The sequence below is a fragment of the Helianthus annuus genome, chromosome 4, assembly GCF_002127325.2.
Source record: "Helianthus annuus cultivar XRQ/B chromosome 4, HanXRQr2.0-SUNRISE, whole genome shotgun sequence".
Lineage (NCBI taxonomy): Eukaryota > Viridiplantae > Streptophyta > Magnoliopsida > Asterales > Asteraceae > Helianthus > Helianthus annuus.
In genome coordinates this window covers 160,198,689-160,212,962 of record NC_035436.2, presented here as the reverse complement: position 1 = coordinate 160,212,962, position 14,274 = coordinate 160,198,689, and the positions used below count along the sequence as shown (strand labels likewise).

Genomic DNA, 14,274 nt, shown 5'->3' with positions numbered 1-14,274 from the left:
AGCGTAGTCGGCATACCATGGCTCTTGTCTACTCTCCATCATTTCCAAGGATTCTGTGGGAAATTTCTCGTTGATTTGCTCGTCTCTGGTTGTTTCCAAAGCTGGGTCTTCTAAGCGTGAGAGATGATCTGCAGCAGTGTTTTCTGCTCCTCTTTTGTCCTTGATTTCGATGTCGAATTCTTGGAGGAGTAGAATCCATCTGATCAAACGGGGTTTTGCGTCTTGTTTCTTGAAGAGGTACCTGATGGCTGCATGGTCTGTATAGACTATAGTTTTAGAAAGAACAAGATAAGAACGAAATTTATCAAAAGCAAATACCACTGCTAGTAATTCTTTTTCTGTAGTTGTATAATTTTCTTGTGCATCATTAAGAGTTTTAGTAGCATAATAAATTGGGTGGAAATGCTTTTCTTTTCTTTGCCCCAAGACTGCTCCAACAGCAAAGTCACTTGCATCACACATGATTTCGAAAGGAAATTTCCAATCTGGCGCTATCATGATAGGTGCGTTGACTAGCATTTCTTTGAGGGTTAGAAATGCTTGATTGCATTCCTCGTCAAAGATGAAGGGTGCATCTTTTTCAAGTAATTTTGTTAGAGGCCTTGAAATTTTTGAAAAGTCCTTGATAAACCTTCTATAAAATCCGGCATGTCCTAGGAAACTTCTGATCGCTCTTACGGAGGATGGAGGAGGTAATCGAGAAATAGTTTCTATTTTTGCTCGATCAACTTCCATTCCTTCGCTTGAGATTTTGTGACCGAGTACTATTCCCTCTGTCACCATGAAATGGCATTTTTCCCAGTTAAGGGCGAGGTTAGTTTCCTCACATCGGGATAGCATTCGTTCAAGATTATCGAGGCATTGGTCATATGAGTCTCCAAAGATGGAAAAGTCGTCCATGAAGACTTCCATTGTCTTTTCTATCATATCATGGAAAATGGCCACCATACAACGTTGGAATGTTGCAGGCGCATTACATAGACCGAATGGCATGCGTCGATATGTGAAAGTTCCGTAGGGACATGTGAAAGTTGTTTTCTCTTGGTCTTCTGGTGCTATCGGTATTTGAAAGTAACCTGAAAAACCATCTAAGAAACAATAAAATTTATGACCGGATAATCGTTCTAATATTTGATCAATGAAGGGTAAAGGAAAGTGGTATTTCCTTGTTGCTTCATTTAATCGCCTATAATCTATACAAACTCTCCATCCTGTGACGGTTCTTGTTGGTATTAATTCATTTTTCTCATTAGTTATCACCGTCATACCTCCTTTCTTCGGGACTACTTGAACGGGACTTACCCACGGACTATCGGAGATAGGGTAGATTAGTCCGGCGTCAAGCAACTTGATGACTTCATTTTTAACCACTTCTTGAACATTGGGGTTCACTCTTCGTTGTGGTTGAATTACTGTTTTGTAGTCATCATTCATTAGAATTTTGTGCGTGCACATGGAAGGGCTTATTCCTTTAATATCTACAAGCTTCCAAACGATCGCGTTTTTGTGTTTTTTAAGTAGGTTAACTAATTTCTCTTTTTCTACGTTACTTAATTTAGATGAAATAATTACAGGTAAACTCCCATCTTTGCCTAGAAAAGCATATTCCAGACCTTTAGGGAGTTCTTTGAGCTCAATGGGTGGGTCTTTAGAAGACACCTTATTTTGTGGCTCATCTAGATTAAGAACCTTAAAGGTTTGTTCTATGGCTATCTCTTCTTCGACAAAGTGGTCTTCTTCGTTAATCGTATCGGGTGGTTCAGCTTCATCTTCAATTAGGGGGTCATTATTGCCAAAAGGATATTTCATTGAACGCTCAAGGTCTATGCTCCTTTTGAATGCCCCTAATTGAAGAGGTAGATTGTTGAATTTCCGGTTTTTCAAAGCTTTATGAGTTTGTACAAAAGGTTTTCCCAAGACTAGTGGGGCGTCATCAAGGATGACGAAGTCGGTTGGGACTACCAATTGATTTGTTTGAACCAAAACATCTTCAACTACACCGATTGATTTTATCATTTTTCGATCGGATAGAAAAATGGGAATTTGAAGTGGAGTAAAATCACTAATACTTAATTTTTCAAAAATGTAGTTAGGCATTATGTTAACACAAAGATCTTTATCAATGGTGATATTACTAATAAATGAATTTTGAAAGAAACATGGAACCGGTATAATGTTAATTTCAAAAGGGTCTTCTTTTATTAACGAGGTTTGATCATTTGTTAACTTAACACTTACCGTTTCTTTGATTTTAGCACTAGTGTTTAACTCTTTTAAAAACTTAGCATGAGGGGTTACTAAACAATGATTTTCGAAATTAGGTGACAAGAGATTAATTTCTTCAAAATTAGACTCTTCATGAATTTTAACATTATCGGACTCACCTTTTTCATTGTTTAACTCATGTGTCGGTTTTTCACTTTCTTGTTCTTCCGTTTTTACATTTTCAACTATCTCTACGTTATTATTACCATTTAATTCTTCTCTTGCGCGGGATTCCTCTTCCCTTACGCGAGATTCTTTCATGTAACGTTCGATAGTTTTAATGTGTTCTAATATCCTATTGGTCACTTCGGTGAGAGAAAAAGAATTTGGATCCTCAAAGCTTGAATCCGGTTGTTCGATCCTTGGCTCCTCATGGTACTCATATGAAGTAGATGGTTCACACCATTGTTCTTCATTGTAAGTATATGATGGGTAATGGTCGAAACTTTGTTCTTCATAGTACTCATATGAGGTGGGTTGTCCACACCATGGTTCCTCATAATAAGAGTATGAAGGTGGTGGCTCATATCTTGAGTCTTCAAAGTATGAGTATGAAGGCTCATACCTTGGTTCATCAAAATATGAGTATGAGGGAGGAGGTTCATACCTTTGGTCTTCATAGGATGTGTATGAAGTTGATGGCTCGTACCTGCGCTCCTCATAATGGTTGTATGAATTGGATGGTTGATATGAGTCATTATATTGAACCGAGCGTGCGTTACGACAATTAGTGCAATAATTACCCCTATAATCATCCTCATCATAGGTGTAGTTGTATCCTCTTGAGTATTGATCCATAAGGATCACTCAACAGACCACAACTGAGTCTCGGGACCAGAAAACAAAAATAAAGACGGAAACAGAAGCTGGACACGGCCCCGTGTTGAGTGAACACGGCCCCGTGTTCAGGGTTTGTATCTGGGCGTTTTATTTAAATTTACTGGTCACGTTGGACACGGGGGCGTGTTCAGTGGGCACGGCCCCGTGTTCAGACTCTGTATCTGGGTATCTAACTAAAAATATGCAGCACGGGGGCGTGTTCAGCGAGCACGGCCCCGTGTTCAGGCTACTGTAAATGCAAACTAAGCTAAAATGCAGAAAAATGTGCGCGCGTTTTGAAAAGGTTTTGAAAAACTGATTAGGCCGTCGATTTTAAGCTTTCTTAAAATCCTTGTGTCCCCGGCAACGGCACCAAAAACTTGATGTGCGTGAAGTGTGTTATAATTTAGATGTACATTTAAGCCCTTTTTACACTTTTAGCCAAGTTTTAAATTTATAAAACACGATATTCACTAACACTAAACACACATATGGGCAAGTGCACCCATCGTGGACGTAGTATAGTGTTGGTAAGATACCGAGGTCGTCCAAGGACACAAGAGCTTTTAATACCGGTTTATCCTCAACGTCTAATCAAATCAAAAAGTTAGAAAAATGTTTTAAACTAAGAAAAATAAAAACTAACTAAATGCTGAAAAATAAAATAAAATAAAAACAGATAGACAAGATGAATCACTTAGATTCGACACGTGTATTAGTATAACCTTTGATTATTTTCGCACTTTTGCACTTGTTTAAGAGATTATCTTAGTTATTGTAGTAGGCCCCTCTTTTGAAGGCGACGTTACCCTCAACCCAGTAGTTTGAGTCAGCAAGGATACAATCCTAAAGGGTCGGATTATTGGAAGATAATGAATTAAGTTATTAATGCAAATTGTGGTAGGCCCCGCTTTCGACGGTGACGTTACCCTCGGCTAAGTAGTCTGAGTCAGCAGGGATACAGTCCTAAATAGCCGGGTTATAGTATTAATAGTAGTTAACTTATGAGGGGGTCAAAGAGTTTGGATCCCCGCCATCCAATACCTATGGGCATTGAAGGAGATCCTACTAAAATTGACCCAGGTCCCAAGCAGGACCTCTAAACGCTGAACAAGGGCAAGACCCTTACCAAACCGTTCCCTTAACCCCCGACCAGGTAGCCAACATACCTCCATATAGACCGTGGAGATATGAATGGTGAAAATCTTTTATTTTATATAGACAGTAAAATAACGCCAAGACACCACGGACAAACGATAAGGAAAGATCACCTTCAACATAAGTAACTAGTTATTAAAGTCATTAATACAAAACCAAATAAAAAGTGCAAAAGATTAAAAATAAAAAGTATTATACTAAACACTTGTCTTCACCAAGTGATGTAAGAGACTTAGGCAAACATGGCCTTGATTGTCAAGAACTCTTACTATCAATCTTGGATCCCGAGACGACTCACACACTCTACGATGGACAATGGATGATGGTGGTGGATGATGGTGTTATGGTGGTGGTGGGTGGTGGATGAAGTGTGAGAGAGGTGGTGTGCCGAGGGATGAGATGGAATGAAACCAAGCACTCCTATTTATAGGCTGAACAGAAGGCTGGGCACGGCCCCGTGTCCGCTGGACACGCCCCCGTGCCCGTCTGACACTCTCTCTCTTCATTAATTGTAATTCGCAATTACAATTAATGCGCCTGCTGTACTTTCACCACGCCCCCGTGCCCGCTGGACACGGCCCCGTGGTGGCCAATGGAAGCTTCTACAAGTTTGTCTTTTCTGCTGCTTCTTGGGCACGGCCCCGTGTCCGCTGGACACGGGGCGTGTTCAGTCTTCTGCTTTCTCCTCTTTGCTTTGGGGGATGCCGTTGAGGGTCCGGGCAGTCTACTTTTATTCCTTTCCTTGTATTTATGCTAGAATTAGTTGTCTTTTTGCTTCTTTTGTGAATTTGAGCTCATTTCATCCTGAAAATACAAAAGAAAGACAAAAACACTCTTTTTCCAACATTAGTACTTAAAAAGGGTTAGTTTTATGCCTTAATTGATGTGATTTATATGTTTCATTTTACACACATCAATAGACTATTACTATATAATATAAAATATATACCAACTACATATTCTAAGGTCCAACAAATAGTTATCCATTTCAAAAACCAAACTGACCAGCAAACAAACTATTATCAGTTTACAAAACCATCCAAACCTAAAAAAGAGTAAACACCAAAACATAGCTAACAAGAAGATAAAAATTAAAAATGTGCTACTTAAAAAAAGAAAAAAAAAGAATATTTTTTGCAGTTAGACAGATATTACCTAAAGATAACATATGCATTTAACCCAAACCATATTTTTAGAACACTGGATTTTGTGATACCAAAACATCTAATTTGATAACATGGAGCTTTCAAGTTTCAACGATTAGAATCAAATCACAGCTAATAATATTTGTCACATATATTCAACTAATGAAGAAGGAAAATGATTTGCGTGTTGAGCATTGAAAAAAAAACACAATTGGGAATTACCTGATCCGCTGAACAAGTTTCCTACAAAGCAGAACGGTTTCCTGAAAAACAAAACCAAAAGGCACAAAATCAGTCGTACCAAAACAATTTCACAAAAACCTAATCATTTAAAATATATTATTAAATTGAAATCATAACAAAATCGAAGCATCGCTAGATGGAACGTTTCCAATTTAGCAGAAAACAAACACCATAGCAATTAAGTTTAATATAATGTAGTTGGATCATGTATAGTGGCAAACCTCAACACACACATCAAGTATTGTAGCATGTATCTTATTAATGATAGTTGTATAAATAATGCGTAAATAACAAATTTTGTAAACTAAAAGGTAAAAAGAGTAAAATGTTGTCAAGATAAACAGAATTAGATTAGGAACCGGTAGGAAAACTACCCTACGTTACTAGGGGTGCTTAAAATCGGATTTTAAAAAAATCGGATATTCAGAACTTCGGATACGGATTTGGATTATCCGAAATAACAAAAAAAATGAAATAAATATAAGAGTAAATTACAATGATTGTCCTTTATTTACACATAAAATTTCACGCCCCCGATTTTGCACACCCCTTCTCTAACCACCAATCCAGTAAAATGCCATAAGGGTGTAAGGGGTGCTCACCTAAGAGGTGAGTCCCCTCTCTTACGCCCAACCAACCAACTAGTGCCACGTCAACTCCCCTCTAATACTCCCCTAATACCCCTTTTTGATGGCGGCACTCCCCTCTTAGATGATTTGGTTTTTTATTAGAAAAAAAAAAGAAATTTTTCATTGGTTGATTGAATGGAGCCCACCTTCTCTCTCCTCTTCTCTCTTCGGTGCCTCCTCACCAAAATTGGTCCCCTATCTCACTCCTCTCTTGGATGGCGGTACCATCCCCGCTCGGCAAAATGGTCCCCGCGTGGGTTTTCGGTGGGTGCCCCGACCACCCTAATGTGAGGGGTAAAATTGTCAGTTTACCATAACCCTACCCTTTAAAACCCAGACTTGTTCATTCTCACAACCCAACCCTGATAATTTGTTTAAAAAAGTTCATGCCACATGCCAGCATGAGACTTACGATAGCCCACAATAACAACTGTTATGTCTCTTATCTTTCATCACAAAACACACAAACCAAAACCTACTTCAAAATTCAGCTGCTAAAACAAGATTCTATCTCACTTTATGCGATACACACACACACACAAACACCTTGCAAAACTCTTCTCTTCTACTACTCTCTTGTTTTTTGGTGTTGCGATGAGGAAGGGGATGGGAGGAGTACGGGATTTTTATAGAGAATGGGTTGCAAGTGGCTGAGGTGGGGTCGGAGTTTGTGGTTGCAGGCTTGCAGCGGAGAAAGTGGTTATGGTTCAGGTTGGTGATGGTTTGAAGATTGGATGTTTGTATAACAGAGAGGATGCTTGTATTCGTTTATGGCAAATCGCACCACGATAACTAATCACCAAAAAACTGTCTTGGGTTGGGTTAACCCATGATCAACAAGACTGTATTTTGAGATGCTAAAAAAACATAAATGAATTTTATAAATGATGGTTGTTTCTGAAATAGATTCTAGATACTTATCATTCCTACTAAAGTTTGGTATGGAAAAAATAAACTATTTTATTCTTGACTTTCAATAAACCCTTAAAACCCTAAGTCGTATAGACGTGTGTAAAATACTCAAAAGACCACTTTCAATAAACCCTAACTCGTGCGTATAATATTAATACTCAAAAGACCCAGAGCAGAATGCAATACATACCGACGGACGACAAGGGTTCCGATGAATTCATTTTATATATATCGAATTAAACTAATTAAAATAGACTAATAATAATAGGCCTGGCCTGTTAGCTTACGAAGCCCAAGTGTCCGACACACCCAAGACCAAGAAGAAAATGAGCAGCCCATTTTATCAGTGTTTCTATTTTATCTATATGGTTGATAAATCGTAATACGAATACGTTTGCTTTAATGAAATTTGAATTATAATCCACATTAATTACATTTAAAATTATGTTTAGTTGCTCGAGAAAGAAATAGGAATTAAAATCATTCCCTCAATCAACAGATTTAAGGGTGCATTTGGTTCTAAACATTCCAATGAAATGCCGAAATATAACCAAAACCCGAATTCCCCCCCCCCCCCCTCCTCTCTCATCATCCACTTCTCCATAAATCGAAAGATCAGATACCATATGAACCTCAAAAGCACGATTGAATGCCATTCAAACGTGATGAATAGCATAAACAATTGAAACCTTATGAACAACCGAAGCTGAAGAAGATTGGCTCGAGCTCGGCTCGTTTATAAACAAGTCGATCTTGAGCGAGCCATGAGTTTTTTAGCAGCCCTAGCTCGGAGTAAGCAATCAATGAGAATTTAAAGGGTATTTTTGTAATATTTTTAATTTTCATCTCAAATCCTCTAAAAGATATACAAAACAAACACATTAGAAAGTCCACTAAAATTAACTCCAATTCCAATTCTTTGAAGCATCTCACTTCCTTCATAAGCATCAAGCGAACCAAACGCCTCACTAAAACCAAACCCCTAAAATACAATATAATCTCCCTTCCTTCAAACCCTTAGAACTATACCGTAGAGGTTTCTGAAACCTCCCCCTGTAGATAATATACATGACGGTACTTACCAAGATGGAGTTCTGTATAAGCACCTTTGTGGTCACTGGTATAGACTTAAAAATGGAAGGTAACTGAAAAGGTTTTAAAGAGAGTGTGTTGGGATCTAAAGTAAAAGGTATCAGATGTGCATACCTATACATAGAATCATTATACAATTTTATAAGCAAAAATCTCTTTAGTTGAGAACCTTTTCTTAATAATTTTGAATATTTTTGTCTTGTAATTTAAGAGGAATCAAAATGATCAGCCAATTGGAAAACACATAATCAACTTGAGCATTTTGGACAGGAAACCAAATTGAATTTTGATACCATATTCCAAATCCTATAATCATGAAACAATATAGGAAACCAAATTGGATTACAAAATTTCTAGGCATCCTTAAAGATTATACAAAGTGGGTATTAAAAAAACAATAGTTGAATTAGCATTCAGATACATTAGGGAAAAAAACTAACTCAATCAATGGCCATTGGGGTAATTCGTCTCTTAGCTGGTTTACTTGGAAGCACCGCGCTTGGTGATGGTTGTTTTCCATCCTGTTTCTCTGTTGAGTTCACTAAACTCGGTTCCCCTTTCTTTTCATCTGTTTCCATTGCCTGAACATCAGCCTTTTTCACGACTTCTTGCTCTTTTTTGGTTTCTTTACTTCTTTCCAGATCATCAACTGCAGCTGTATTCTCATCTACTGGAACTTGTTCAATTCCTGAAAGAAATAAAAACATATATATGATTAATAAACAGATTTGCAATGGCAAAAGCAAAAACGATTGCTAATATAAAAGAATATATGTCAACTGAACCTGAAAGAGAGACGGGCACTCCCAACTCATCGTTCTCGAATTCCACAAGGGTGCAATAACCATCTTGAGAAGACAGTGCTAAGAACTTGGCTGTAGGTGACCTAAATCAGCCAAAATTTTAAAAAGGAAATTAAATATAAATTAAAAAAGGAAGAATTTCTAAAAAAATAAACAAGTTGGTGTAATTCCTTTCAATAGATTCAACAATAATCTAATTCAGAATTTCCACTTGTAACTAATATATATATAACTACATATTGTGCTGCAAGGAAGTCTTACCATGCAATGTCAGTTATGGCTGCGTAATGAAGACCGGCCAAGACTGCTATTGGCTCAACGCCTTCGGTGTCATATACATATAAAGAATTTAATGTGGCAACCGCAAATACCAATCTATATGGGAGCTTGAAAGATGAAGCTACACGAAACAAAAGCAAACTGAAAGTGAGTAATTATTTATTTTAATACTTCAAAAAGATGGCTTTAAGTAATAAAACTTACATGAACCCAATTTTTCAAAACATTAAACAAAACTTACGTGTGCCTAACCCACGGAGGCTGAAGGCCTTAGGGCAAAAACGCACTGCTACAACAGCTTTGCTGGCACCAGGGAGCATTAAAGCAGGCCTATTATATTATATCAAAGCATAAAAAAACAATCAAACATAGATACAAATGTCTGTATAATTATACTAGAAGGGTGCCCGCGCAATGCGGCGGGAAACACAGACACTACCAGGGTGTGCATTGTTTGGTTGGTTCGGTTATTCTCCTCAACCGAAACCAAAGTCATCGATTAGTCTATTTTATTAACCAATCGGTTTTCAATTAATCGGTTTGGTTTATATGGTTACATTGACGGTTTTTTGTTTGGTTCGGTTATAAATACATGAAATGGAAGTATAAATACAAAAATGGTGGTATAATTATGAAATACACGAACTTAAGGTATAAAAGCTAGAAATATATGAAAATCTGAATGGTTCGATTAAGTCAATTTTGGTTAAACGAGGGTAAAAAATTGATAACAGGTTTTGGTTGGTTCGAGTTTCAGTTAATCGGTTTTCAGTTGATTCAGTTTTTGGTTGATCTCTGTTCGGTTTCCTCTGTTTTCGGTTCGATTTCGGTTAACAATTCGGTTATTGCTCACCCTTAGACACTATTAATCACGTAATATATCAATTTTTTGATTAAAAACTATAATCATACTCAAGTTAAAGAGAATAAAATACTTGTAATAATAGTGTAATTTTTTTAAATATTAACGTACAAAAAAGTTATGACCGTTAAAAAAAATCATGGGGGTAGTTAGTTTTTTATAAGGGATAAGGTGTAATTAAGTGTAAAACTAACTCATCTATAATTTCGTTAAAGATGAGAGATTAAAGTGTAATTAAGATGAGGGATTTAAAGTGTAATTAGTGTTTGAAAGACTAATTTACCCTCATTTTAGGTTGTACCTTTTGCATTAAAGCAATACAAAGTTCTTAACTTTTGGGTATTTTAAAATACCCTTGTGTTATGCATTATTATCGTATGGATATCTAATATCAAGAAAAACAAATAACAAAAACGAAGACGGACATAAACGTTATCTTGCCTTGAAAGATCTTTTCTAGACAACACATAAGCAGTGTTGACAGGCTCTGAAGTGGGTGATAGTTTGTAAGAACCTGTACCAGAATCAAAATAAAAGAAAAAGAAAATGCAACTAGTTATATTTCAAATATTCTTTAGTTTGTAACACATTAGCATAGACTTTGAACAAAACCTGCAAGTTAACATAATGAATTCTGAAGAAAAATACCAGCAGGCACAAGAAGAAATGAACCATCAGGTGACCAAGATAATCTTCTAAAGAAAGATGGCAGTGTCTCGTCATAAAAAATATGGTGTTTAGCAGACTGCATGATAATTACAAGCTAACTCATTAACTGCATTTGCATTTTTTTTATTAAAAATAATGAAAGAAATAGTAAGAGATATTTCTAACCTTGGATTCTTCAGCCACTTGTGGTTCAACTTTAGAAAGAATATGCTGACAAACATAATTAAGCTTCTCACTTCCTTTTGCTTTATTTTGCGGTTTTTTAGCATATATGCGACAAGTTCTGTCTGAACTAAGTGAAGCAGTGTACTTATTTAAAGGATCCCATGCTACACCTTGAACATAATGGAAATGGCCATCTAAAATCTGATGAACAGACCCTATAAAAGTCAAAGATAGACTTAGATAATCACCTAAAGTTGCATGTTGACAGATTTTGCTTTAATTTCACTCATTTTTCCAACCTTTATTAACATCCCATATGATGCATGAGTTATCGACTGATCCAGAAATTAGATATGCACCATCTGTAGACCACTCCAAGTCCAATACGTCCTTTCGGTGAAACCTGTCTAGTAATGCTTCAGTTATGAGTATAAGAGATAGAATTTGTAACTTTCACATGACTGGTCTTGTTATTTTAAATTAACTGGATTGACGAATTGCAATCATAAATTAGAAACGAAAGGCCGTACGATAGTGTCTTGAGGACCTTCCATACTTGACCAGAGTCAGTATTGTGCTGCTTCCATATTATCAGCTCACCACCTACATTTATAAGAGTTTAAACCGTGTATTTGTCTCTCTATTAATGAAAATAAATTATCATCAAATAAACATAATAACGCGTACCATCAGCACCAGAAGCAAGATACTCTCCTGCATGTTCCAGATGTATGTAACTTTATTAGTATTAAACAGGCTAAAGTACAGACAAACAATGTCAAAGTATCTAACATGTAAGCTTTAACGTACGAAATTCATGGATTTTATTAATAGGTAAAAAGATGATAAAGGTCAAAGTTTGACTCAGTTAGTATTAAACTTACTACTTGAACAAAATGAACAAACACACATAGATTTTAATGTGTGTACACATTGAAATGATCAAACATCGTTTAACCGAGAGCCTTGGTTATAACAGAAACGCATACTGCACGCATCGCATGATGCGGTGATGAGATCGCATCACGCGATGCAATTTTATGATGCGTGCATCACATGCTGCAGCCTGGTGCGGCGCCTAATGCCGTTGACAAGCATTTGAACAAATTGGACCCTGATTGCAGTGGGTCAGAGTTTTTCAAATCTAATTTAACAAATCTGACTATCAAGTGAGCAATGTGTTTGAGTATTTGAACAAATTAGACCATCGATTGAGCAAATCCTACTAGAGGTGATGAAAATATCTTATAATTTTAGCGTTTGAAAGTTAACAAGTAATAATATTATTGATAAATATTTTTTTTTGTAACGAACGCCGCTCATATGTGCGCTTTGCACATCACACATCATCTTTCGGGATCTAAACGCATCGGATTGCCAAACACTTTTTAAAACCACGCCGAATGCTAAAATTCATACAAATGTACACATATAATTCTAGGAATTTGATCATTGTCTAAACAGAAAAAGAGAATCACCCTTCCAACTATCAATTCTACTATCTTGAAATCTTTAATTAACAAATAGTCATATACTACTTAAGTAACAGATATATTACAAGCAAAAGTAGTACCGGAAGGAGAAAAGCGGATAGCATTGACAGCTGATCCATGATACGAAAGGCTATTCTGGTAAGTAGAAGCAGGAACCTTCTTTTCCCCTTCTTCAGAAGCTATAAGCCACAGCTGCAGAATTCCAGTTCAATCAGCCAAAATTGACTTAACAAATTCATATAAGTAACTTCAAACTCATCATACCAACAGAACTAACCGAATCCATCCATCTCTAAAATTATCAATCGAAGTGAACCTAACCTTCGAGTGAATACTAGTACTTAAACACGTGGTGACTAGTGCAACTACAAGCATATACATACATAGACGCAGAGTAGAAACAGATCTGGAAGAAGAAAGAAACCTTGATGTCGTAATCAGCTCCAGCGGTGGCGAGAATGCCGGAGATGGGGTGAAAATCTAGGGTTAGAACGGGTTTAGTGTCGTGCCAGTTGATCTGAAGGGTTCCTCCTTTCATTTTGTAGCTTTGATTTGTGTAATGATCTGAGCAGCAGGTTGAATCGTGAAGAGATTTGTTTGAAGATGGTGAACGAGGGTTAGGGTTTATGTTGTGTTTCAGTTTATCTAAAAGAGGGAAAATGGGATATTATTAGAGTAGTTGAAGCGAAGGCTCCAACTTTTTGGCGGGAAATTGCACAATGTTGCGATGCATTTATTTATTTCGGGTGTGTGCCCTAAGTTAAAAGTGTTTAACCCCGAATCCGACTATGTATAGTTGGAAAATGTTTATCACGTTATTTTTTTATTTAAACTAGCATTGCGACCCGCCGCAATGCGGCGGGGATTCTTTATTTATAACTAAGTCGATCTAGGACCCGCACGTTATGTTAAACTTGTCAAATGGGGGAAAATAGACGATGTAAAAACGTTCACCCACACACGCACGTTGCGTCGTGTTAACTCGCAAAATTAGAACGAAACGTAAAAACGTTAAACCAAAGACGCACGTTGCGATGTGTTAAGTTACAAAATTTAGAACCAAGCATAAAGCGAAAACTTTGCCGAAAATGAAACTATAAAGGACCAAGTTGAAAGTAAAAAAAAAAGTTATGAGGATAGATTGCAAAAGATAAAAAGTTTTGGGTTAGAAGTAATAAAACAAATAGTTTTGGGTTAAAAGTAATTTATGAAAGACTTTTGTGTGAAAGGTAAAAAAAATCATTTTTTTTTTGGAAAACCCCCAAAGCCAACGTTACGACAAACATATGCATAACTATTTTTTCTTTGAAAAACCTCAAAGCACACCCCGCGTTGCGGCAGCGTGTAAAACGTTGTCAAATAGTACTAATGTCACACAACCGTTATCAACCACCAACACTGACTCGACCTAGGTTATGCGTGTTGCGACGAACCTATCAAACATGGGAAAATAGAGGTAAAAACGTTAAACCACATATGCACGTTGCATCGTATTAACTCGAAAAAAATTAGAACTATACGTAAAACGAAAATTTGTGAAAGATAAAAAGTATAAGTTACAAAAGTTGCGAAATTAAATTGCAAATAATGAAAATTTTTGAGTTAAAGTTAAAAAACAAATTATGTAGGGTTAAAATTGAAAAAAAATAAAAACCTTTGAGGTAAAGTAAAAAAAATCAAGTTTTTTTTTTTTTTTGAAAAACTCCTAAAGCTCAATGTACAACTAATAATGCACAAAAA

General features: G+C 36.6%; 1 protein-coding gene across 1 annotated transcript; it reads right to left on the bottom strand.

The window, feature by feature from the left end:
- Window positions 1-8,572: 8,572 nt before the first annotated feature.
- LOC110937219 (chromatin assembly factor 1 subunit FAS2) lies at window positions 8,573-13,239 on the bottom strand. The gene is made up of 12 exons (XM_022179609.2): window positions 12,959-13,239; window positions 12,615-12,726; window positions 11,729-11,755; window positions 11,572-11,644; window positions 11,341-11,444; window positions 11,042-11,256; window positions 10,856-10,952; window positions 10,649-10,721; window positions 9,587-9,675; window positions 9,328-9,466; window positions 9,049-9,149; window positions 8,573-8,951 (listed from the first exon to the last, which is right to left on the bottom strand). The coding sequence occupies exons 1-12, from the start codon at window positions 13,070-13,072 to the stop codon at window positions 8,704-8,706; spliced, it is 1,392 nt and encodes a 463-aa protein (XP_022035301.1). The 5' UTR covers window positions 13,073-13,239; the 3' UTR covers window positions 8,573-8,703.
- Window positions 13,240-14,274: the final 1,035 nt, after the last annotated feature.

Bases quoted from the DNA above. Each gene is read 5' to 3' on its own strand.
- LOC110937219 (XM_022179609.2), bottom strand. From the start codon at position 13,072: ATGAAAGGAGGAACCCTTCAGATCAACTGGCACGACACTAAACCCGTT. The intron at 12,727-12,958 runs GTTTCTTTCTTC...GGAATTCTGCAG, and splicing joins GAGCTGATTACGACATCAAG to CTGTGGCTTATAGCTTCTGA. The intron at 11,645-11,728 runs GTACGCGTTATT...TTATAAATGTAG, and splicing joins TCTTGCTTCTGGTGCTGATG to GTGGTGAGCTGATAATATGG.